This window comes from Zalophus californianus, chromosome 6 (genome assembly GCF_009762305.2).
Source record: "Zalophus californianus isolate mZalCal1 chromosome 6, mZalCal1.pri.v2, whole genome shotgun sequence".
NCBI classification, from domain to species: Eukaryota; Metazoa; Chordata; class Mammalia; order Carnivora; family Otariidae; genus Zalophus; species Zalophus californianus.
The window spans coordinates 15414949-15441645 of NC_045600.1; the positions used below are offsets into that span (position 1 = coordinate 15414949).

The 26697-nt window shown below is 37.7% G+C and overlaps 1 protein-coding gene across 5 annotated transcripts in view; it reads left to right on the plus strand.

The window, feature by feature from the left end:
- Positions 1-26697, plus strand: part of GALC (galactosylceramidase) — a 72479-nt gene that overhangs the window by 16304 nt on the left and 29478 nt on the right. For 4 of the 5 annotated variants that reach the window (XM_027571038.1, XM_027571041.1, XM_027571040.1 and 1 more), the window contains 4 exons: positions 490-620; positions 17946-18101; positions 20770-20963; positions 22864-22991. In XM_027571038.1, the coding sequence (XP_027426839.1) occupies positions 490-620; positions 17946-18101; positions 20770-20963; positions 22864-22991 (609 nt within the window). The remainder of the gene's footprint in view (positions 1-489; positions 621-17945; positions 18102-20769; positions 20964-22863; positions 22992-26697) is intronic. The other variant, XM_027571039.1, reaches the window with a different exon arrangement.

Below are 26697 nucleotides of genomic sequence, written 5' to 3' on the forward strand. Positions count from 1 at the left end.
TCCCAATAATGAAGGTGGGGAACATTTTTATCCACCCAGATTTGACGTTTCACAGCTTACGTTTTTCCTTTTGATTATTCATGTGCCTCTCTAGTTGTGCTCATTTCATTTGAAGGAAGCATTGGAAACATTAGACTCAGGTTTCCTTTTTCTTTTAAACTAATGATCTGCAGCTATGGTGGTGGTTTATTTAATTTTTTTTTTACTATTGTGAGTCTGTTGTTGATTCCATTAAGGTCAGAGGGAGAATCCCTCTAAAGCATTTTTACCTCTTGTTTTTTTTTTTTTCTTTTTACATTCCCATGAAGTAGGTTATCTTAATGATAATGCTTTATGTTTTCCATAGGAGACACGTTTCTATTGAGAAATAATATTAATACTATTTTCCAGGATGCTGATTTTCGAAGATACTTCTGCTATTGTGGTTGTAATTCAACAGCTGAAAACTTATTTGTAAACTTTCCTGCATTCTGTTTATCTCTCCAAAAGGTGTTAAGAAGAATGCTGAACTATCAAGGTCTCAATCAAGTGAAAATCATAGCGAGTGACAATCTCTGGGAGCCCATTTCTGCTTCTATGTTGCTCGACTCTGAGCTCTTGGAGGTGATTGATGTTATAGGGTAAGGAAGGTTTTGCTTTGAAAGCTTAACAGTTTCTGATTGCTAGCTTTCAAAACCTGACTGTACCTTTGTTTTTGCTTTTCCTTCCGACTTGATTACGTTTTCAGAGGCAGCTTTCTTGTATTTACTTAACTAAAGCACGTGTAACTGATGTTTCATTCCTTTCTCTTTGAAATGTATGTGCAGTTGACCCTTGAATAGCACAGGTATGGACAGAGCCAGTCCACTCATGTGTGGAATTTTTATGATACTTTAAATGTATTTTCTCTTCCTTGTGATTTTCTTAATAACATTTTCTTTTCTTTAGCTTCCTTTATTATAAGAATACAGTATATAATACGTAGAACACATACAAAATATGTGTTAATGAACTGTTTATGTTATTGGTCTTCTGGTCAACAGGCTATTAGTAGTTAAGTTTTTGGGGAGTCCAAGCTTATATTCGGATTTTCAGATGCACATGGTTGGGGGGTGGTTTGCACGTTGTTCAAGGTTCAGCTGTACTTTGGGATCTTTCTATGACAATGAAATGTATTGGTACTTTTCAAAAACTGTGTTAATGTTTGGAGTAATGAAACATGGCTTTGTTTCAATTAAGGGACAGAGTAGTATTTAAATTTTAGAAATTACAAGAGGCAGACTTCCTGTGGTTGGGAGTTCTTCCATGAATGAACACTTATGTAAATGGCACGGCTGATCACTGACCATGGCTCTTGTCATGTTTCCTTAGCAGCCTGGCTTTGACCCTGCTCTTCAGTCCAGCTCTGCCAGTGAGCCCTCTGGGCCTTGGCCTTCCTGAGTTCCAGTAATTTTTTTTTCTGTCTTTTTAAATTTTTTCCAGTTTTATTGAGAAATAATTGATATCCATCACGGAATAAGTTTAAGGTATATGGCATGATGATTTGATTTACATATATGTGAGATATTTACCATGATTAGTTAACATCCACCATCTCCGATAGATACAGTCAGAAGGAAAAATAATTTCTCCTTACGATGAGAGCTCTTAGGATCTACTTTCTTAACAACTTTACTATGTATCACACAGAGTTAATTATAGTCATCGTGATGTACATTACATCCCTAGTACTTATTTATCTTATAACTGGAATTTTGTGCCTTTTGACCACCTTCCTCCAATTCCCCCTTCTTCTACCCCTCACTTAGCAGTATTTTTTAAAGTGAATTTGAAGTTCGTCTATTGTGATAACATATACAAACATTTGAAAAATAGAATACACATATATGTGGAATGTGTTCTTTATTCAGTGTGAAGACTACTTGATCTACATGTACCTTCTTCTTTTAAATGAAGCATCTTGAATATACGCAAAGTAGGCAGAATAATATCATGACTCTCCCTGTCCCTGTCACTCAGCCTCGATAACTATGACCCCATGGCCAGTTCTCCATCCACATACTTGTCCATTCTGTTACCCGAAACTGGGTTCGACTCTTGGTGCATGTGGAGCCAAAAGACACAACGAAGCCAAAGAATAAGAAAAGGAAGGGTTTTACTTGCAACAAGTAAAGGAGAACAACGGGAATGTTTCCCAAAGCAGGGTCTCCTCGAACAACGAACTGGGGAAATTTTAGGCGAAGGGGCTTGCGCAGTGGGGCATTCAGCATGGAACAGGGGCAGAAATCATCTTAAAGTGACAGAGTCCAAGTCATGAGGTTCAGCATCATCAGTTCCTGGTATCTGAGTGCTCAAAACGGTTCAGATCCTGCAAAGATAGCTCAAGAAGTACGTCAGGTCAGTCTTTATTTTTGAACCGGTACTGGAACATTTACCTCTGATTTATTGTCCCTGATATTATTAGGTTATCTCCTGGCTTGATCGTGGCTGTTTGTGCTTACATTTTTTGGTTCCCTTAAAATTGTCATCTACTGGGATCTATTGTTCTGCAATTTCAACATATCTCAGGAAGTTCTGCAAGAAATGTGCTTTGGGCAAGTTAGTGCCAGTCAGGCAGAGATGGTAAGATGGCTGGGGGCCCAAGATGACTTTTCTCATGTCAGGAAAGCTTGTCTTTTCTTTCTTTTTCCGGGGACCCCTAGCTCTTTCTGCTGATAGTTTCTCTTCCTCCTTCCACATTATTCTGAGGCAGATTCCATACATGACATTATTTCTTCCATAAAAATTTTACCATGCATCTTTAAAGATAAGAATTCTTTTTCTTTTTATCGTAAATAATACCATTACTACATCTAAAAATGTAAATATTATTAAATATTTGTTACTGTTATTTTATAGTTTTTTTTTTTAAATATTTTATTTATTTATTTGAGAGAGAGAGAGAGTGAGAGAGAGAGAGAGAGCATGAGAGGAGAGGGTCAGAGGGAGAAGCAGACCCCCCGCTGAGCAGGGAGCCCGATGCGGGACTCGATCCTGGGACCCCAGGATCATGACCTGAGCCGAAGGCAGTCGCTTAACCAACTGAGCCACCCAGGTGCCCCTATTTTATAGTTTTAATTGAATCTGGATCCAATTGAAATCCATACATTGTGATTGATTGATATTTAAGTCTCTTCTGATTCCTGCCCCATCTTTTTTTTTTTTTTAAGATTTTATTTATTTATTTGATAGATTGAGAGAGTACGAGCAGGGGGGAGCAGCAGGCAGAGGGAGAGGGAGAAGCACAGGGAGCCCGATGTGGGGCTCAATCCCAGGACCCTGGGATCATGACCTGAGCTGAAGGTAGACCCTTAACCAACTGAGGCACCCAGGTGCCCTGCTGCCCCATCTTTTTATTCCCTTTTATTTGTCAAAGAAACTGGATTGTTTGTCCTGTAAAGTGTCTCACAGTCTGGGGTTTTATAGTTTCATCCTTGCAGTTTGGTTTAACCTGCCCATCTTTCCTGTTTCTTGTTGGAAGTTGACAGAGGCATGATTAGGTTAGATTTAGGCTTATTTATTTATTTATTTTTGGCAAGAAAAGTAAGATGTATTTAAATACTTCATACATTGAAATTAGAATATAATTTTTTGCCTTTATTGTTAAAACTTTCATAAATAGCTCAAGTCTTGAGGGAACACAAAGTTGTATTGATTTTGAATATATTTGGCCAGGAAAAAATATTTAAATGAAGGTGTGGGTTTTGCTGTGTCTTCATGAAGAAGTTGGATATTAATTCATTGTATCTTTATTGATGTGGGCATCTAATGCTGCAAATACTCCTCTGAGCACTGCTTTAGCTCTTTTATTTTCTCATTTCATCACACTGTGGTTATTTAATGCCGGATGTATTTAAAAATTTTTCAAAAACTTTACCAGGAGTTTCTTTTTGTCTTATTATATTAGGATATATTTTTCTATCAGGATATAAGGGTTGAGTGTGTATTATCTACCTCAGTGATTGCATTGTTTAGGTATTCTGTATCCTAATTATTTTGTTCACTTGACCTATCTAGGGTTACCCAGAGTGTTAGTTTCCTCTCACTAGTGGGTTTCAGTTTCATGCAGTTTATGCTTTCGAAAGTTGCTCTGTGTTATGTGGCGGGTATTAACGTCTTATCTTCTTATCTTTGTAACTGTTGAAATTAGAAAATGTCATTCTCTGGGGTGTCTTGCTGGTTCAGGAGGAAGAACATGTAACTCTTGATCTTGGGGTCATGAGTTTGAGCCCCACGTTGGGTGTAGAGATGACAAAAATCCCCGAAAAAAAAGAAAGAAAATGTTATTCATTGCCTCATTATGCTTCTTGGTATGAATTTTGCTTTGCCTGTGACTAAGAAAGAGATCTCTGCTTTCTTTTCATTTATAATTGCCTGAACTATCTTTGCCCATACTTTCATTCTTTACCTCCTGAGATCATTTCGTTTTATGTGTGTTCCTTGCATAAAGCAGATTTAGATACTGCTTTTTTTGCTGCTCTAAAAATCTTCAGATTTTAATGCTTGGTTTAAACTCATTTATACTTAATGATATAATTGAAACCATATATACTTAATGATATAATGATATACTCTATTCTATATTGTCTTGTTATTTAATTATTTACACTATGTATATACTAATGCAAAATCTTGCTATGTGATTTGTTTTCTTTGCTCTTTTTGAAGGAGGTATCTTTTTTGTTATTTAGCAAGGTTTAATTTTTGGTTCTATTGATTGCATTTATACTGATACCTTTATACCAGTGGTTCTCAGCTGGAGATAATGTGCCTCCCAGGGAACATTTGGTAATGCCTGAAAATATTTGCGATTGGTACTGGCATGATGAGTGGAGGCCAGAGATGTTTCTAAATATCCTTCCAAGCACAGGATAACTTCCCCACAACAAAGAATTATCTGGCCAAAATGTCAATAGTGTTGAAGTTGAGAAAACGTTTATACTAATACTCTTAGTTCCTTTTCTATTTAGTTATTATGTATTGGTTTACTATAAGCAATGCAAAACTTATTTCATTACTTCCTCTTTCTCTCCTTCTCATGCTCCTACAATGGAATTTAAGTTACTGAAATTTCTTAATCTTTGTACTCTTACATGAGCTTAAGCTTCTCCTGTCTTGATTTGTCAGCTGCAAGCTGTAACCTTTAACTCCCAGAGAGTTGGCAGACTTTGTTTACATTTCATTTTCTTTCCTCCTCCTCCTATTTTGTGTCTGCTATATTAGTTATACATTATCAGAACATGTAACATTTGGGCGCCTGGGTGGCTCAGTTGGTTAAGCATCTGCCTTCAGCTACCGTCCTGGGATCAAGTCCCACATTGGGTTCCATGCTCAGCGGGGAGTCTGCTTCTCTGTCTCTCCCCTGGCTTGTGCATTCTCTCTCTCTCTCTCAAATAAACAAAATCTTAAAAAAAAAAAAAAAAGAACATGTAACATTTATGTACTAAATTACTCTTTCTTTTAGTCTAGTTCTACCATTAAGTATATGCAATGTTCACCTTCAAGTCTTTCTCTCCTTGACTCACACTTTCTTAATCCTTGAATGTCATAAAATTTACTCCATTGGTTACTTACATAAAATGTTGTAATTGAGAACTCTGATGCTAGACTTCTTTTCTTTGTTGTTTCCCCACCCTCTTGGACCTCTCACTTACCCTAACGCAGAAGAAGCTGCTGGTGGTCTACCAAAACGTATCCTATTCTTCCTGGGCCCAATGCAAGACTCTCAGCGTTCTTTGCAGTTAAGATATGACAATATGGGGCGCCTGGGTGGCTCAGTTGGTTAAGCATCTGCCATCGGCTCAGGTCATGGTCCCAGGGTCCTGGGATCGAGTCCCACATCGGGCTCCCTGCTCGGCGGGAAGCCTGCTTCTCCCTTTCCCTCTGTCTGCCACTTCTCCCTGCTTGTGCTTTCTCTGTCTCTGTCATTAAATAAAATCTTTAAAAAAAAAAGATATGACAATATGATTAAGTTTCTGGTGATGAAGTGAGAGCACAATTGATAAGTAACACCTGAGGGTTTATACTCTAGGATATTGGGTACATTCTCTTCTACCCCTTTTCCTTCCTACTGGCTGGAATCTGAGGCAACCATTTGACCAAGGAGAAGATATAAGCTCTGCTTCCACCAACCTTGACTCTCAACTTAGGATGATTAAATGGAAGAAACATAAACTCTTTTTTTTTTTAATTTATTTGACAGAGAGAGAGACACACAGCGAGAGAAGGAACACAAGCAGGGGCAGAGGGAGAGGGAGAAGCAGGCTTCCCGCCGAGCAGGGAGCCTGATGCGGGCCTTGATCCCAGGACCCTGGGATCATGACCCTAGCCGAAGGCAGACGCTTAACGACTGAGCCACCCAGGTGTCCCATAAACTCTTTTTCTTTAAGCCACTATATTCTTTGTAGTCTGAGGCCTCTAAACAGTATTTCCTATTTTTTGTGTAAACATTTTATTTTGCTCCTGGAATTCCTTATTTTTGCAGAATGGAAATAATAAAAAAAGCCTCATATTAGTCAATGAAACTGTCTCCAAGAATAGCAAATATCCTTTTGTAGATATGCTTATCTTATATTCCCGTATAAGGAATTAGTTCTGTTTCCATGGTGGGATAATTGAAACTATAACCTGGCTTCTTGGATCACTGAACTATGTCAGACATCTCCATCTCTGGCTTCCACGTGTTAGGATATCATTTAAGTTGTTTTAAATTGTTTTCGTAGACCAAAACAGAATGTGGTTTAAGCAAGATAGATGCTTATTTCTTGAGTAAAAGTACAAAACAGTATACAAGAGGATCGAGCAACTCTGTTCTACGAGGTGCTCTTCGGTCTTGTGGTTCTGCCATTCTCGAGTGTATTAGCCTTGGTTAGACTTATTTTTTTTCTTCCTTATAAATGACTTGGCACAATTCTTGTATATCCAAAGAATATTTTTCCTTAACTTTAAAGTCTAATAGTTATATACTATTTAACATTTTCAGGTGTATATTATATGCCTTTTCAGTATCTGTATTTAAATGTTTTCTTATTTCAATAAGATTTATTTAAATTTTAATTTAAGTCATTATCCTGCTCCATTACTTTGGTTTTCTTTCTAGAAGACCCAGTTGTGCATTTTGGATCTTGTTTGCATATTGCCTTTGTTCTCTATTTCTCTCAAACCATTGCTATTATTTCTGTTTGATTCTCTATACTTTTATCCTTGCTAGCCTCTATTTTCCTTATTGTGTTTTCCACAGTATCTATTCTATCTTGTGTTTCTTTTTCCTGTCTTCATTTCTAAAATGTATTTTTTATAATAATTCTGTAATTCTATCATTTTAGTTTCCTATACCTCTGTTGTCTAATAATCTCATCTCCTTAAAATTTTTTTAACGAAGTATAACATACATACATACACATACCAACATGCATACATAAAAGTATGTAAATCATAAGAATATGGCATAATGAATTGTCACAAAGTGGACATACCTTCATCACCACCACACAGGTCAGGAAATAGAAAATTATCAGTATCTGAGCAGCTGTTCCCTTGGAAATCTTTCCAATCATTTGCCCCTCCTCTGGTCCCAAAGGCAACTACTAATGTTAGCCCTAACATCATAGACTAATTTTGCCTGTTTAAAAACTTTATTTAGAGGGCATGTGATGTGATGAGCACTGGGTGTTATATGCAACTGATGAACTACTGAACTCTACATCTGAAACAAATGATGTACTATATGTTGGCTAATTGATTTTAAATAAAAAAAACTTTATTTAAATGGCATCTTAGAGGGGCACCTGGGTGTCTCAGTCAGTTGAGCATGTGCCTTCGACTCAGGTCATGATCGCAGGGTCCTGGGATGGAGCCGTGCATCAGGCTCCCTGCTTAGCGGGGAGTCTGCTTCTCTTTCTCCCTCTGCCTCTCCCCCTGGCTTGTGCTCTCTCTTGCTCACTCTCCCTCTCTCAAATAAATAAATAAAATCTTAAAAAAAAATAAATGATATCCTAGAGTATCTATTAATTTGGTCAAAATCATTTTTTTAATAATTTTTTATTGTTATGTTAATCACCCTACATTACATCATTAGTTTTTGATGTAGTGTTCCATGATTCATTGTTTGCGCATAACACCCAGTGCTCCACGCAGAATGTGCCCTCTTTAATACCCATCACCAGGCTAACCCATCCCCCCATCCTCCTCCCCTCCAGAACCCTCAGTTTGTTTTTCAGAGTCCATCGTCTCTCATGGTTGGTCTCCCCCTCCGATTTTCCACCCTTCATTCTTCCCCTCCTGCTATCTTCTTCTTTTTTTTTTTTTCTTAACATATATTGCATTATTTGTTTCAGAGGTACAGATCTGTGATTCAACAGTCTTGCACAATTCACAGCACTGACCATAGCACATACCCTCCCCAATGTCTATCACCCAGCCACCCCATCCCTCCCACCTCCCCACCACTCCAGACATCCTCAGTTTGTTTCCTGAGATTAAGAATTCCTCATATCAGTGAGGTCATATGAGACATGTCTTTCTCTGATTGACTTATTTCACTCAGCATAACACCCTCCAGTTCCATCCACGTCGTTGCAAATGGCAAGATCTCATTCCTTTTGATGGCTGCATAATATTCCATTGTGTATATATACCACAGCTTCTTTATCCATTCATCTGTCGATGGATATCTTGGCTCTTTCCACAGTTTGGCTGTTGTGGACATTGCTGCTATAAACATTGGGGTGCACGTACCCCTTCGGATCCCTACATTTGTATCTTTGTGGTAAATACCCAGTAGTGCAATTTCTGGATCGTATGGTAGCTCTATTTTCAACTGTTTGAGGAACCTCCATACTGTTTTCCAGAGTGGTTGCACCAGCTTGCATTCCCACCAACAGTGTAGGAGGGTTCCCCTTTCTCCACATCCCCGCCAACATCTGTCATTTCCTGACTTGTTAATTCTAGCCATTCTGACTGGTGTGAGGTGGTATCTCATGGAGGTTTTGATTTGGATTTCCCTGATGCCAAGCGATGTTGAGCACTTTTTCATGTGTCTGTTGGCCATTTGGATGTCTTCTTTGGAAAAATGTCTGTTCATGTCTTCTGCCCATTTCTTGATTGGATTATTTGTTCTTTGGGTGTTGAGTTTGATAAGTTCTTTATAGATTTTTGGATACTAGCCCTTTATCTGATATGTCCTTTGCAAATATTTTCTCCCATTCTGTCGGTTGTCTTTTGGTTTTGTGGACTGTTTCTTTTGCTGTGCAAAAGCTTTTTATCTTGATGAAATCCCAAGAGTTCATTTTTGCCCTGGCTTCCCTTGCCTTTGGCGATGTTTCTAGGAAGAAGTTGCTGTGGCTGAGGTCGAAGAGGTTGCTGCCTGTGTTCTCCTTTAGGATTTTGATGGACTCCTGTCTCATGTTGCGGTCTTTCAACCATTTTGAGTCTATTTTTGTGTGTGGTGTAAGGACATGGTCCAGTTTCATTCTTCTGCATGTGGCTGTCCAGGTTTCCCAACATCATTTGTTGAAGAGACTGTCTTTTTTCCATTGGACATTCTTTCCTGCTTTGTCAAAGATGAGTTGACCATAGAGTTGAGGGTCCATTTCTGGGCTCTCTATTCTGTTCCATTGATCTATGTGTCTGTTTTTGTGCCAGTACCATACTGTCTTGATGATTACAGCTTCGTAATAGAGCTGGAAGTCCGGAATTGTGATGCTGCCAGCTTTGCTTTTCTTTTTCAATATTCCTCTGGCTATTTGGGGTCTCTTCTGGTTCCATACAAATTTTAGGATTATTTGTTCCATTTCTTTGAAAAAAGGTGGATGGTATTTTGATGGGGATTGCATTGAATGTGTAGATTGCTCTAGGTAGCACTGACATCTTCACAATGTTTGTTCTTCCAATCCATGAGCATGGAACGTTTTTCCATTTCTTTGTATCTTCTTCAATTTCTTTCATGAGTATTTTACAGTTTTCTGAGTACAGATCCTTTGCCTCTTTCGTTGAATTTATTCCTAGGTATCTTATGGTTTTGGGTGCAATTGTAAATGGGATCGACTCCTTGATTTGTCTCTCTTCTGTCTTGTTGTTGGTGTATAGGAATGCCACTGATTTCTGTGCATTGATTTTATATCCTGCTACTTTACTGAATTCCTGTATGAGTTCTAGCAGTTTTGGGGTGGAGTCTTTTGGGTTTTCCACATACAGTATCATATCATCTGCAAAGAGTGAGAGTTTGACTTCCTCTTTGCCGATTTGGATGCCTTTGATTTCTTTTTGTTGTCTGATTGCTGTGGCTAGGACTTCTAATACTATGTTGAATAGCAGTGGTGAGAGTGGACATCCCTGCCGCGTTCCTGACCTTAGGGGAAAAGCTCTCAGCTTTTCCCCATTGAGAATGATATTCGCTGTAGGTTTTTCATAGATGGCTTTTATGATATTGAGGTATGTACCCTCTATCCCTATACTCTGAAGAGTTTTGATCAAGAAAGGATGCTGTACTTTGTCAAATGCTTTTTCTGCATCTATTGAGAGGATCATATGATTCTTGTTCTTTCTTTTGTTAATGTATTGTATCACGTTGATTGATTTGCGGATGTTGAACCAGCCTTGCAGTCCAGGGATAAATCCCACTTGGTCATGGTGAATAATCCTTTTAATGTACTGTTGGATCCTATTGGCTAGTATTTTGGTGACAATTTTTGCATTACAGACCAATATCCTTGGTCTGTAATTCTCCTTTTGATGGGGTCTTTGTCTGGTTTTGGGATCAAGGTAATGCTGGCCTCATAAAATGAGTTTGGAAGTTTTCCTTCCATTTCTATTTTTTGGAACAGTTTCAGGAGAATAGGTATTAATTCTTCTTTAAATGTCTGATAGAATTCCCCTGGGAAGCCATCTGGCCCTGGGCTTTTGTTTGTTGGGAGATTTTTGATGACTGCTTCAATTTCCTTAGTGGTTATTGGTCTGTTCAGGTTTTCTATTTCTTCCTGGTTCAATTTTGGTAGTTGATACATCTCTAGGAATGCACTCATTTCTTCCAGGTTATCTAATTTGCTGGCATAGTGTTGCTCATAATATGTTCTTATAATTGTCTGTATTTCTTTGGTGTTGGTTGTGATCTCTCCTCTTTCATTCATGATTTTGTTGATTTGGGTCATTTCTCTTTTCTTTTTGATAAGTCTGGCCAGGGGTTTCTCAATCTTGTTAATTCTTTCAAAGAACCAGCTCCTAGTTTCGTTGATCTGTTCTACTGTTCTTTTGGTTTCTAGTTCATTGATTTCTGCTCTGATCTTTATTATTTCTCTTCTCCTGCTGGCTTTAGGCTTTATTTGCTGTTCTTTCTCCAGCTCCTTTAGGTGTAGGGTTAGGTTGTGTATTTGAGACCTTTCTTGTTTCTTGAGAAAGGCTTGTATTGCTATATACTTTCCCCTCAGGACTGCCTTTGCTGTATCCCAAAGATTTTGAACAGTTGTGTTTTCATTTTCATTGGTTTCCATGAATTTTTTAAATTCTTTAACTTCCTGCTTGACCCATTCATTCTTTAGTAGGATGCTCTTTAGCCTCCATGTATTTGAGTTCTTTCCGACTTTCCTCTTGTGATTGAGTTCTAGTTTCAAAGCATTGTGGTCTGAAAACATGCAGGAAATAATCCCAATCTTTTAGTACCGGTTGAAACCTGATTTGTGACCTAGGATGTGATCGATTCTGGAGAATGTTCCATGGGCACTAGAGAAGAATGTGTATTCTGTTGCTTTGGGATGGAATGTTCTGAATATGCCTGTGAAGTCCATTTGGTCCAGTGTGTCATTTAAAGTCTTTATTTCCTTGTTGATCTTTTGCTTAGATGATCTGTCCATTTCAGTCAGGGGGGTGTTAAAGTCCCCCACTATTATTGTATTGTTGTCAATGTGTTTCTTTGCTTTTGTTATTAATTGCCTTATATAATTGGCTGCTTCCACGTTAGGGGCATAGATATTTACAATTGTTAGATCTTCTTGTTGGATAGACCCTTTAAGTAGGATATAGTGTCCTTCTTCATCTCTTATTACAGTCTTTGTTTTAAAATCTAATTTGTCTGATATAAGGATTACCACCCCAGCTTTCTTTTGGTGTCCATTAGCATGGTAAATGGTTTTCCACCCCCTCACTTTCAATCTGGGGGTGTCTTTGGGTCTAAAATGAGTCTCTTGCAGACAGCATATTGATGGGTCTTGTTTTTTAATCCAATCTGATAGCCTGTGTCTTTTGTTTGGGGCATTGAGCCCATTTACATTCAGGGTAACTATTGAAAGTATGAATTTAGTGCCATTGTATTGCCTGTAAGGTGACTGTTACTGTATATTGTCTGTGTTCCTTTCTGATCTATGCTGCTTTTAGGCTCTCTTTTTGCTTAGAGGACCTCTTCCAATATTTCTTGTAGGGCTGGTTTCGTGTTTGCAAATTCCTTTAGTTTTTGTTTGTCCTGGAAGCTTTTTATCTCTCCTTCTATTTTCAATGATAGCCTAGCTGGATATAGTATTCTTGGCTGCATATTTTTCTCGTTTAGTACTCTGAAGATATCATGCCAGTCCCTGCCAGGTCTCTGTGGATAGGTCTGTTGCCAATCTAATGTTTCTACCATTGTAGGTTACATATCTCTTCTCCCGAGCTGCTTTCAGAATTTTCTCTTTGCCTCTGAGACTCATAAGTTTTACTATTAGATGTCGGGGTGTTGACCTATTTTTATTGATTTTGAGAGGGGTTCTCTGTGCCTCCTGGATTTTGATGCCTGTTTCCTTCCCCACATTAGGGAAGTTCTCTGCTATTATTTGCTCCAATATACCTTCTGCCCCTCTCTCTCTTTCTTCTTCTTCTGGGATTCCAATTATTCTAATGTTGTTTCGTCTTATCGTATTGCTTATCTCTCGAATTCTGCCCTCGTGATCCTGTAGTTGTTTATCTCTCTTTTTCTCAGCCTCTTTATTTTCCATCATTTGGTCTTCTATATCGCTGATTCTCTCTTCTGCCTCATTTATCCTAGCAGTTAGTGCCCCCATTTTTGATTGCACCTCTAATAGCCTTTTTGATTTCGACTTGGTTAGATTTTAGTTCTTTTATTTCTCCAGAAAGGGTTTCTCTAATAACTTCCACACTTTTTTGAAGCCCAGCTAGTATTTTTAAAGTCATGATTCTGAACTCTAGGTCTGACATCGTACTAATGTCTATATTGAGTAGGTCCCTGGCAGACGGTACTACCTCTTGTTCTTTTTGCTGAGGTGATTTTTTTCGTTTTGTCATTTTGTCCAGAGGAGAACAGATGAATGAGAGAACAGAATGCTAACAGGTTAATAACGTCTCCAGCAAATATACTCTATACAAATCAGAAAAGACCTGAAACCAGGGGACAAGAAAGGGAAAGAAAGAAGAGAAAAAAAAAAAAGAAAAAGAAAAAGATAAAAACAAACAAAAACAGAACAAAACAAAAAAAAAAACCAGAATATGATCAAATATGATCAGGCTAGTGCGTAGATCAGTGCCACACACTAGCTTTTGGGCATATTTTGGTCTGTTAGAAGAAAGTACCTGCTAAAATTTTAAAGGAAGAAAGCCTTATATATGTATAAGATAAGGGTTGATACAATGAAGGGATGGCAGATGACTCTAAAGATGAAAATTATAAAAGATTTTATAAAAGGAATTGATAAGATAAGAAGTTGTTTTTAAAAAGAAAGAAGAAGATTTAAAAAGAAAAAGAAAAAAGAAAGGGAGAGAATGTGATCAGACAGGAGAATAGAACAAAGCCATACACTAGTGACTTAGGGTATATTTTGATCTGTTAGAAGAAATTGTATCTCAAAATTTTAAAGAGAGAACAACTTATATATATATATATATGCCAAAAATAAGGGTAACTACTATGAAGGGATAAAAATATGACTCTAAAAATGAAAAATAAAAAATGTTTTTTTTTAAAAAGGGATTGATAAGATGTTGATTGAAAAAGGGAAAAAGAAAAATTCAAAAAAAAAGTTAAAAAAATTAACTTTGAAAAACTAATGAATTATGGTAAAAAAGCCATGAATTCTATGTGCAGTATTCCCCTAGCGCTGGAGTTCTCCCATTCTCCTTGATCGGTAAACTTGGTCTTGGCTTGTGGGCTGTTCGTGCTGATCTTCTGGGGGAGGGGCCTGTTGCCGTGCTTCCCAAATGTCTTTGCCGGAGGCGGAATTGCCCCACCCTTGTCGGTCGGGGCTAAGCAAGCTGCTCGGGTTTGCTCTCAGGAGCTTTTGTTCCCTGCAAGCTCTCCGTACAGCTTTGGAGGACCAGGGTGAAAATGGTGGCCTCCCAATCTCTGCCCGGAGGAGCTGAGAACTCAGGGCCTCGCTCCTCAGTGTGCCCCCAGAGAAAAGCAGTCACTCCCGTCTCCCCGGTCTCCGGCCGCACTCCGTGCTCACCGGGCCTGTGATCGAGTGTTTCTGTGTCTGGCCCCCGACCCCGTGTGGAGTCTCCAAACCCAGCAGATCTCTGCGGTGCGCTCCCGCGCCGCTCCTCCCAGGGGAAGAAGGGGAGTCTCCCCGGCTCTGCCGCTTGTTGGGTCCCTGCTGGAGGAGCAGTGGTCCGACTGGGCCGTGGATCACAGTTTATGGCAACCCCAAGCTGAGAGCCTGCGCCTCGGCTCCGTCTCTGCAGCCGGCTTACCCGCTCCGATACCTGGGACCTCTGCCCTCTGCCGCACTCAGGCACCCCCGGTCTTTCTGTGACCCCGAGTGTCCTGAGACCACACTGTCCCGCGAGGGTTCCATCCCCTGCTTAGCCACTGGAGCGACGTCCCTCCGCGGAGCCGACTTCTAAAAGGTCCGATTTTGTGCTCCGCGGCTCTATCATTTGCCAGATGTGGCCGACGGAGGCCCCCTCCCCCGCCGTCTCTCCTCCCGAATATCGCCTCAGATTCACTTCTCTGCACGTCCCACCTTCCAGAAAGTGGTCGCTTTTCTGTTCAGAGTGTTGTTACTCTTCTTATCTTCGATCTCCTGTTGAGTTCGTAGGTGTTTAGAATGGTTTGATCCTTATTCAGTTGAATTCCTGAGACCAGACAAAATCCAGGTCTCCTACTCCTCCGCCATCTTGCTCTGCCCCCCTCAACATCATATTTTTGAGGTTAACTCATATTGCCAGGTATAGACATAGTTCATTTTAATTCCTGTTTTGCATTCAGTTGTAGGAATAAGTCACAATTTATCCATCTGTTCTTTGTTAATGGTCATGTGGATTGTTTCCAAATTCAGGTTATTGTGGTATATTGAGATTTTGTTCAGGAGTTCTTCATTTCTCTGGCTGCCCCCTCCATAGGAAGCATAGATCTCCCTGCCCCCGTCATGTTGTACTTGGCCTGCACTGTGGAAGCTCTTGTTTTGCAGTCATAGTGCCTTCTGGGGTCTGCTCCTTCTGGGCCCCATTCTCCTTACTGCCTGAATGTTGTCTCTCCCTCCCCCTGAGTGTTCCTGCCTTAATCAATGTGGATTCTCGTCAAGCAGCTTATCTCATAGTGAGGCTCTACCATTCCAGATAGGATTGTTGACTACCTATATCTGAAATTGTGAAGAGTTTAAACCTGTATTGTCCAATATGGTAGCCACTAGCCACAGTTAGCTAGGGGACACTTGAAATGTGGCTAGTCTGAATTTAGGTGTGTTGTAAGTGTAAAGTAGACACTGGATTTTAAAGGTTTGATATTTAAAAAATGTAAAATGTTATTTTTTTTATGTTAACTACATGTTGAATGATAGTATTTTGGATACACTGGGTTAAGCAAAGTATATCAGGAAAATTTCCCTTTTGCTTTGTTTAAATGCAGCTACTACAAAATTAAAAATTATACATGTACTGCTCACCTCGTATTTCTGTTGGTTTAAACTGTCAACAGTATTGTGTTTGGATCTCTTAGTTATCTGTAACTTAAAAGAGATACTTTTTCAAATTATAAAAATAATTTATGACTATAGAAAATTTGGAAAACGTAGAAACCTTGTAAAGATAGAACTTACTCAGAATCCTAACATCCGGAGATATTAGTAACACAATAGCGTATTACTTTCCAGGCTTTTACTTTTTTTTTTTTTCACGATTGATTTATTTGTTTTAGAGAAAGAGCATGGCAGGGCGGGGCAGAGGGAAAGGGAGAGAGAGTCTCCAGCTGACTCTGAGCTGAGTGCAGAGCCCCTTGTGGGGCTCGATCCCACGACCCTGAGATCGAGATCACAACCTGAGCTGAAACCAAGAGTTGCTGCTTAACTGACTGTGCCACTCAGGTGCCCCCAGGCTTTTACTTTTTTCTACAAGTATATTTTGACCAGAGATACACCAAGCATACATTTGGCTGAGTAACAATGGGATGAGTCTTAATATTAGTATGTGGCTGAATATCATGATCATAGAATGAAGTTCTGGGATATTTTAGATTCATTCTTATGAAACTAAATTGTAAAGATTTGTTAAAATTGTTGCAAAGATTAGTAACAGACTTCACATGTTGGGCACTGTAGTGCCAGAATAATAATTTCTTAACCCTGTTAGGTGCTAGCTTGCTCTTGAGGTCTCTGTAAGTGTAGTGTATGTTTACACTACTGAATCAGATGCCTGTTTTCAGCAGAGTTCAGTGATGCTGCCACATCTTGCTGGTACCTGATTTTTCTCAAATACTTCTTTTTATGTCCTCTATTGTCTGTTTCATGTTCTTTTCTTCCTCATGAAATCCTGAAATGCCAAACTGATGCTGTGCCCTAATTCATCTTCATGAGGTAAAATGAATTCCCAAATAGGACTTTTTCTTGAAAGATTCATGACCTAAATGGAATTAAATAACTACAAACCAAAAGAGGTCTTCATTTTTTAAGCATAATGAATACTGCGACAACAAACTGGAAAGGTTAGAATTATGATATAATCCAGTCCCCATTATTCTCATATTGTTATTAAATTTTCTGTAAATAATTGTTGTCCTAGAAAGTAGACACTCATGTCCCTAAAGTTACTTAGCTAACGTGCTCTCTTGTTCTTGTGTTAACTGTCCATCTATTTTCTGTTTCACATTTGAAATTTCTTAATTGTTTTTATTCAGTAATCAGTAACTTCCAAAATCATCATTAAGGCAGTATTTTACTCAGAATAATAAATATACATTTATACTTTGACTGACTTTTCTTAAATAATGGAATAAGGGAGGGGTTCTCAACCTCTGTACTTTTGATATTTTCACTGGCTAATTCTTTGTGGTGAGGACCTGCCCAGTGCATTGTAGGATGACAGTAGCAAGTCCTGCTTGGCCCTGCCTTCTCCACCAGGCAGAATCACCAGGGTTAAGAACCACCACTGCTTTGGGATGATAATTTGTAGTTTACCCAAGGAAGTTTCTTCTTTTTATTCAAGAAATAACTCTCTGGGTTTTTGTTGTTGTTGACTTTTTGTTTTTGCCTGGGGATAAGTACCCAGCTGTCTTTCTCTCTCTCTACTCAGGGGTAGGTATATAATAGACTCATTAGTCTTATTTTTGGCTTCCTTCATACTCCTTTCTTCTGTTCTGGGCTCTCAACTTCCTCTGCGAAGTCTGAATACTCTCTCCATCTCATTCATCTCCTGGAGTGTTCTAGGCTGTGGCCTCCTCTGCTATCTCTGTCTGTCAACGTGCTTCCATCCATTTTATGGTTTCTAGAAACAAATCTCCCATCCACTGGTGATCTTCCTTCCTATTCTGCGTGTGGGTATAGGCTTACAACATTTTATGGGCATCCTTAGACACAAGAGTGGGAAGCAGAAGCTTCTAGTTGGTGTGGCATCTACCCACAAGCTGCCCATTGTTTTAAAATAGAAAACACTGGTGAAGACATGTGTTTTTGTTCGCTCAACAAATAGAAATAAGTGGCGTGTTCTGCCTTTTCCCATTTCCACCCTTTCTGTTCTAGAGCTCATTATCCTGGGACCCACATAGTAAAGGATGCGAAGCTGACTAAGAAGAAGCTTTGGTCCTCTGAAGATTTTAGCACTGTAAATAGTGATGTGGGTGCAGGTTGCTTGGGCCGCATATTGAATCAGAATTATATCAACGGCTGCATGACTGCGTAAGTTATTGAAAACCTTTAAAGGTTTTTATTTCGAAAAATTTCAAAAACACAATAAGAAAAAAGTACAGTTGGCTTCCATATTCTCTGTCTAGATTTGATGATTGTAAACATTTTGCCTTATTAATAGCTTCATCTGTACCTACATCCACACCTAAGCTTATCTATTTTTTTATATTTGAATATCATCTATATTGAATAAAGTCAGGCTTATTGAGATATAATTTATTTATAGTAAAATTTATGCAGTTCTGTGATTTTTGATAAGTTAGGTATACCTTTTAATGAACAGTTATAAATTATAGATGTCATAATACTTCACCCCTAAATATTTTAGCATGTGTTTCCAAAACAAAGGATATTCTCCTACATGAGCTACTCAGGCGCCCCAGAACACAATTCTTTTTATTTCTCAGGGAAGCATTTCTTAAATGCTTTGAGAAGCTTTAACTGTAATTAGATTCAAATTTGCTTTCTAAAACAATATAAATAGAACAAAAGTAAGCCAATACTTATTTTTATGATGTTAATGTGAGCTGATATATTCTTTTTATAGCCTTTGTTCTTTTTCTTTTCTTTTTAAAAGAAAAGATGCTTATCATGGAGAGTTTGGTTCTAGTAACTTAATTTGGTGTTAAGAGTAAGGCATGCTCATGACAGAGAATTTAGTAACTGCATATAAGTACAAAGAAGGATACAAGATCACCCATATTTTTGCCAGCTAGAGGTAACCATCCTTAAATATGTTGGTGTATGTCCTCCCATTTATATTTATATGTATAAAATTTTAATGTAGAGTTAAGATCATACTATATAATGTTTAGTAAATAAGCTGCTTTTCACTTAACAGGGAATTATGAACTTTTTTTCCATATTTAAGCATGCTTCTGTTTCATAATTTTTAATGCTTATGTATATTCTGTTATGTAGAATATGGTTTCCCAAACTTGCCTTGTCTCAAGAAGCACCTGAGACAGTTGTTATATCGATTCCTAGATCTGCTGAATCATAATCTCTCCAGAAGACTTTGGAGACTCTGTTGGTGTCGTCAGTACCCCAGCTGACTCTGATGCCCCACAAGTTTGGGAAGCATTGATGTAGAAAATATACCTCATTGAATGTTCTTCTCTTCCAGAAATTGAAGTTGTTTCTATTTTAAGTTAACAGCTTTGTACACATTGAAGTGATCAGTTGTATACAGATATCTTTGTACACATCTGTAATTATTTCCTTAGGGTATATTCTTAGAAGGGGAATAAATATCTGGGTCAGAGGTATATAGATTTTTTTTAAAAGATTTTATTTATTTATCTGACAGAGAGAGAGAGAGAGGGAATGCAAGCAGGGAGAAGCAGGCAGAGGTATATAGATTTTAAAGACTTTTGTGTATATAACAAAATGCTCGTCAGGTAGTTTTTGGTTTGTACGTTGATCACTTAGCCAGAGAATATACTGTGCATCTTGTAATTCAGGGGTAAAATCATGGGAACTCTTAACGTTTTCACTGGTAGTAGGGATTTTTGAAAGTTGGACCTATTATTTCTACTTTGTGTTGACAGAATTAGAAGGCTTTGATTTCCTAAGAAAGTCATTTTATGATGAGTGAGGACTTGGTAAGAAAAAGTGAAATTCTGTGGGTAAGCCCTGGGTTTTTTATTGTTGTTATTGTTTTTTTGTTTTGTTTTGTTTTTTGTTTTTAACATTTTTATTTGTTTTTTAAGATTTTATTTATTTGTCAGAGAGAGAGAGAGAGAGAGCACAAGCAGAGGGAGCGTCAGGCAGAGGGAGAAGCAGGCTCCCTGCTGAGCAAGGAGCCCAATGCGGCACTTGATCCCAGGACCCTGGGATCATGACCTGAGCCGAAGGCAGACGCTTAACCAACTGAGCCATCTAGGCATCCCTGTTACTTTTTTTGAGCTGTGAGAAACCCAGCAGTACCAGGGGCTAGAGCTTCCCTTTTCCCCTTGGATTTTCCTGAAAATCACAGAGTCACTGTTTCAGGGTTCAGTACCAGCTGTAGAATTCTGAAAGAATGGGCCAAAATGCAGACCAGCAAGCTGACCCACTAGTCCTTGCAGATGAGACAGAATCATCGCAGTTTTAGACCCCAAACCTTGTTCTAGACACTTTACAGGCATTAGTACAGTGACTCCTCACGGCAATCACGTGAACTAGGTACAGTTACTATCCTCATTTTACAGATGAGGAAACTGAGGTCCAGAGAGGTTAAGTGGTGGAATCATGATTTGAACCCAGGCAGTCTGACTCTAAGAGTTCTCAATTGTAAAACTTTGCAGCAGCTCAGAGTCAAGTTCATAAAACTATGTCATGAAACTGGGATGTTAAGAAGGCCAGCTGTTGAAGGGAAAGCAGGTATGGATAAAGCCTTTATTTGTATTTGACTCATATCTGTGACATGTCTGGTACTGGTAGGGCATGATTCATCTTCTGGCTATCCCACCGTTCAGCAAAAATTATATACCCCATATACATTTGTGTTTTTTAATTCTGCAATTCACCATTAAAAATAACTAGATGGATCCAGCGCTGGAGTTTTCAAATGTGAATGAACTTAGGTGACTTATATTTTCTTGTTTTGGGTGGTCATTTTTTGGTCCATCACATATATTTATATAAATTCTAATAAAGTTTTTTTTTTTTACTACAGTCTTCTAGACATTTACATTTTGATCACAAGCTCTTTTGGCATTTATCTTTTATCAAACCAACCTTTTAGCACAATTGCTTGGAATTTGGTGGCTAGTTACTATGAACAGTTGCCTTACGGACGATGTGGATTGATGACTGCTCAGGAGCCATGGAGTGGGCACTATGTAGTAGAGTCTCCTATCTGGGTATCAGGTATGGTTCAGATTCCATCTCTCATGCCTCAGATTTCTCTCTAGAAGAAAAAGCAGAAAACAGAAGGGATTACACAAATGTGTGTGTGTGTGTGTGCATGTGCATGTTGTGCATGTCGTGTGTAAGTTCTAAGTTTGTGTCTCTGTTGTAAGCAAGATTTGCCATACTGTTGTATAAGAGCCTTTTGGTTTACTAGACTACTTTTTGTATTCCATTCTTGGTTATCCTAAGACCAGGCTCTTAGAAAAGAAAAGGAAAGGGAGGAGAGAGAAGGGAAAAGGATTATCATCTGGTGATGGAAACAAATACATGAAGTAGTTGATAAATGTATAATTATAAATTATAATTGCTAATAAAATGATGTATTTGTAAAGATTTATTACAATTCAAGAGTATCTAAAGTCTTAAAACTAGTCTTGGAGACATTTTATTGTTTTATATTAGTATAGTTATGTTGATGAGAATAGAGTGCTAACAAAATCAAATGAATTATTAAATGAATAAGTAAATGTAAAAGCTATGTGAGATATTGTGGCTTTATACTGTTGAGTATTGTTACAGATAATTTTAAGAAAAATGGAAAATCATGACTGTCACGCATATAAAAATGAACATATGTTAAAGATTTTATGCTACTTGTGATAAGTGGGAACCAGGCAGATGAGTCAATTCAAAGGAAAAGTCAAAACAGTATATGTTTATTTAGAATAAAAGAATTTGAGATAAATTGCAAATGGAGACAGGTTGGGTTTCCCATAGCATGGAAGAGAGGAAATCAATTAAGTCCTTACCAGATAGGAGATAATTTACACATCCATCAGTTACCTATAATTTACAGAGTTTCAAAATAGTTTAAAGACAATCAAGAGGGCTGTAGGAACAAAATTTTTGTTACACTGTCAGTTATTAGTCACAAGGGACATTGAGATCATGCGGAGATGACACTGTACCACTTTTTCATGAATAATGTAACCATACTAAAAATAAATATAATTTAAACAGAATAAAAATCCTATTGTCAAATAATATTCAAGTTCTTTCTATAATTTTTTGGTAAAAAATTAAACACGATCATTTTGTTTTAACATAATAATTACAGTCTTTTTTAAAAAAATCCATTTCTTCAAAGGCAGGATGCTTTCCTAGGAAAATTCTGAATTTGAGGTGAAGTTTTCATTTTAAACCTTTATTTTGGGAATTTTATTTTTTATTTGATGTGTTTTTCTCAGAGAGATTTGTAGTCAGGATGTTAGTCATGAAATTATGACATTATTCTAAACTCTAAATTGTACTTTCAAAAATATATTTGTATGTCCTCATTGGTTAACCACTTAAATGTTTTAATCATTGGTCCCGTGTTATCTAGGTCAACTACTCTTCTAATATTGTTGCTGTGTTTTGGTGGTAGGATGGGGACATGGAATATTGCTCAGTACATTTTCAGGGCCAGCTTTGGAGGTACCCAATAAACATATATTCTGTAAATAAAACTTGTTCGAAACCATAAAGCTTAATTTTTGAAATGCAGTATTAACTATTTTTTAGTCTTATTTTTTGCAGTTATATTAGGATGGGTTAAATAGAGAGGAGCAAAGGTTCAGAAGAGATAACTTTATCTTACTCTTGGGGAAAAAAAACCCTTAATACTCTTGAATTAATAGTGTGGTTCATTTATTTTTAGCAGTAATTCTAACTATAGTTATTCTTACTACAATTGTACCATTTAACTGAAATAATTATTCAAAAGTTGAAACACAAGGTTGGCAAGTATTTTCCTCTAAAATAGAAAATAGCTTGTTAGGTTTGATCAGACTCAAGCCAGTAGACAGCTTTATTTTTTAATTTTTTAAAGAAACCCTTCCATCACTATTTTATCGGATCTTTCTCTGCTTTTCTATAGCTCATACCACTCAGTTTACTCAACCAGGTTGGTATTACCTGAAGACAGTTGGTCACTTAGAGAAAGGAGGAAGCTACGTGGCTCTGACTGATGGCCTAGGTAACCTCACCATCATCATTGAAACTATGGTAATTCTTTGTTATTTTTTATGGAATTAACTCATTCTCTTAGTATTGGAAAAACAGTAGAAAACACAACTGAACACTTCCTTTTAAAAAAAACCCCAGCTTTACCAAAGTATAATTGACATATACAACATGTAGGGGAGGAAGAAACTTCTTCCTATACTTTCTTAGGTTCAGAAGCTGAGGCCCCAAAATTAAACTGACAAAGAATCCCAGATTCACAGGAGAAAAGAAAAGTTTATTTATAGTGTAAGCAACATGCATACATGTGGGAGATGCCCAGTGATGAGTAACTCTGAGGGGTGGTTACAGTTTGGTTTTATATGCCTAGAGTAGTAAGTAATGGAGAAAGGGGAGAAGGGCACTTAATGGAACATAAATGATTTTTTGGGAAGATAAATGGGTTTTCAGGAGAACAAACAGGAATGATAGTGACACTGTGTGTCTATACTAGAGAGTGGTCTTTCCCTCTCCTTCAGGGCTATAAAAGCCCTCTGTAGAAGGGATTTGGGGTAGGTTTTATTCCCATTTCTCCTTTCTGGGAGTAAATCCATTCTAAAGAGTAGATCCATTTGTGGCAGTCTTATTTTCCAGAACTTGCTGCTCTGAGTAAGCTAAGGAAACTCAGAGAAGACTTTTTCTTGGCATCTTTTGAATCTCAAATACCTTCAACTTTTTTTTTTTTTTAAGATTTTATTTATTTATTTGAGAGAGAGAGAGTGAGAGAGCCCAAGAGGGGGTAGGGTCAGAGGGAGAAGCAGACTCCCTGCTGAGCAGGGAGCCCGATGCGGGACTCGATCCCGGGACTCCAGGATCATGACCTGAGCCAAAAGCAGTCGCTTAACCAACTGAGCCACCCAGGCGCCCTCAAATACCTTCAACTTTAAATAATCTTTATACCAAAGTAGCCTATTTTTTTGGTGGCATGTTCTGATCCCCTTCAAACACATACTTAAAGTGCACAATTTTACAACTTTTAATAGGTAAATTCTCAATAAACCATTTTCACAATCAAGATAGTGAATGTATCTATGAGCCCCCAAAAGAACACTCATGTCCCTTGTTAAATATTCCCTCTGCCTACTCCTTCTCATATCCTGCAAGTTCCCTGATCATTATTTTTTGTCACTATGGATTAGAGTCTTGTATCCATGGAATCAGTATGGAATCATAACAATATGTACTGTTTTTTGTCTTGCTGCTTTCACTCTGGGTAATTATTTTGAGATTCCTCCATGTTGTGATATACCTACTGCTAAGTTGTATTCCATTGTAAGGACATACCATAGTTTGTTTATCTATGCACTTGTTGGTGGATGTTTGGCTTGCTTCTACTTTCTGGCTGTTACACATAAAGCTATGAACATTTGTGCACAGGTTTTATATAGGTATATATTTCTTTTCTCTTTGGTAAATACATAGGAATGGAATGGCTGGGTAATATGATATGCTTCTGTTTAGCTTTTTAGGAAGCTGCCAAACTGTTGTCCAAAGTGGCTGTGCTGTTTTAAATTTCCATCAGCAGCATAATTGGAGTTCCAGTTTTTCTTTATCATTATGAACACTTGCTGTGATCAGTTATAAAAAATTTTAGCTCTTAGTATGTATGATATAGTACTTTATTTTGGTTTTAGTTTGCATTTCCCTAATGACTGATGATGTTGAGCTTTTCATGTGCTTGGGCTTCATGTATCTTCTTTGGGGAAGTGTGTGTTAAGTCTTTTGCCTATTTTTTGTTGGCTTTTTCTTATTGTTGGATTTTGAGAGTTCTTTACATATTACATATTCTGGGTCCAAGTCCTTTACAGATATGTGCTTTGTAAAGATAATTTCCCAGTCTGTAGCTTTTCATTTTGTTAAAATGTGTCTTTGGAGGAGCAGGAGTTTTTAATTTTTATGAAGTCCAGTTTATTCATTTGTACTTTCATGGAACATGCTCTTGCTATGGTATCTTAAGAAGTTTTTGCCTGTGGGTATCCATCTGTTCTAGCATCATTTGCTGGAAAGTCTATTTTTCCCATTGCATTGCCTTTGCACTTTTGTAGAAAATCAGTTATCCATGTATATGTAGGATTATTCCTGGACTCTATTCTGTTTCTTTGACCTATTTATGTATCTTTACACCAATACTATGATTACTGTGTGCATGTGTTTATATAACAATTCCTAGAAATAGGTAGTGTTAGCCCTTCAAGTTTGTTCTTTTTCAAAGTTGTTTTGGCTCTTCTAGGTCACTTGTAGTTCCATGTAAATTTTAGAATCAGTTCGTCAGTTTCACCCCCAAAAAGAAAAGCCTGCTCAGATTTTGATTGGGATTGCCTTGCATCTGTAGATCAATTTAAGGAGAATTAATATTTGAACAACATCAAGTCTTCAGCCCTTTAACAAGACATATCCTCAGATTTATTTAGGTTTTAATTTTTCTGAATAGTATTTTATAGTTTTCAGTGTACAGGTATTTCATATCTTTTACCAAATTTTGGCTAAGTATTTCACATTTTCAATTTTATTGTAAATACTAGTTTTTAAAATTTTAATTCAAGTAGTACCTAGTATATAGTAATACAGTATAGATTTTTGTATGAAGATTTTGTTTTCTGCAACATCACGAAACTCACCTATAGTTCCAGTAGCTTTTTTTGCGGATTCCACTGGATTTTCTTTGTAAATGATTGGCAAATAGAAATAATTTTACATCCTCCCGACCAACAATTGTTATTGCCTGTACCTTTGTTATAGCCATTTTGGAGGCGTGAAGTGGGATCTTATTTCAGTTTTGATTTGCATTTTCCTAGTGACTGAGGGTGTTGGGCATCCTTCATGTGTATATTGGCCGTCTGGATTTCTTTGGAGAAATGACCCTATAGACCCTGTGCCCATTTTTAAATTGAGGTGTTTGTCTTTTTATTATTGAAATATAAGAGTTCTTCACATATTCTAGATAAAAGTCCCTTGTCAGATATAGGACTTTTCTCCCATTCTGTGGGTTGTTTTCCACTTCCTTTTTTATTTATTTTTTTTAAAGATTTTTATTTTTTTTTGACAGAGGGAGACACAGCGAGAGAGGGAACACAAGCAGGGGAGTGGGAGAGGGAGAAGCAGACTACCCACTTAGCAGGGAGCCTGATGCAGGGCTCGATCCCAGGACCCTGAGATCATGACCCAAGCCGAAGGCAGACGCTTAATGATTGAGCCACCCAGGTGCCCCTCCACTTCCTTTTTTAAAATTTAAACTTTACTTAAAAAAATTATGGTATAGTTGACATACAATATTGTATTAGTTGTTTTTCCCTTTTTAATGATGCCCTTTCATGTACAAAAAGTTCTAAATTTTGATGAAGTCGAATATATATATTTTTCTGTGTGTTTTTGTGTCATAATTAAGAGATTATGCTTAATCCAAGGTCATGAAATTTATACCTAAGCTTTCTTCTAAGAGTTTTATAGTTTTAGTTCTCACATTTAGGCCTTTGATCCATTTTATTTTTTTAATAGAGGGTTAGATATGTATCCAACTTCATCATTTACAGGCGGATATCATCTAATTGTTCCTGCACCATTTGTTGACTGTTCAGTCCTTATTGAATTGTCTTGGCTGCCTTGTTGAAAATCAATTGGCAATAAATGTGAGGGTTTTTTCTGGACTCTCAGTTCTTGCCTTGACCTATAGATCTATCCTTATGGGAGCATTATGCTGTCTTAATTACTA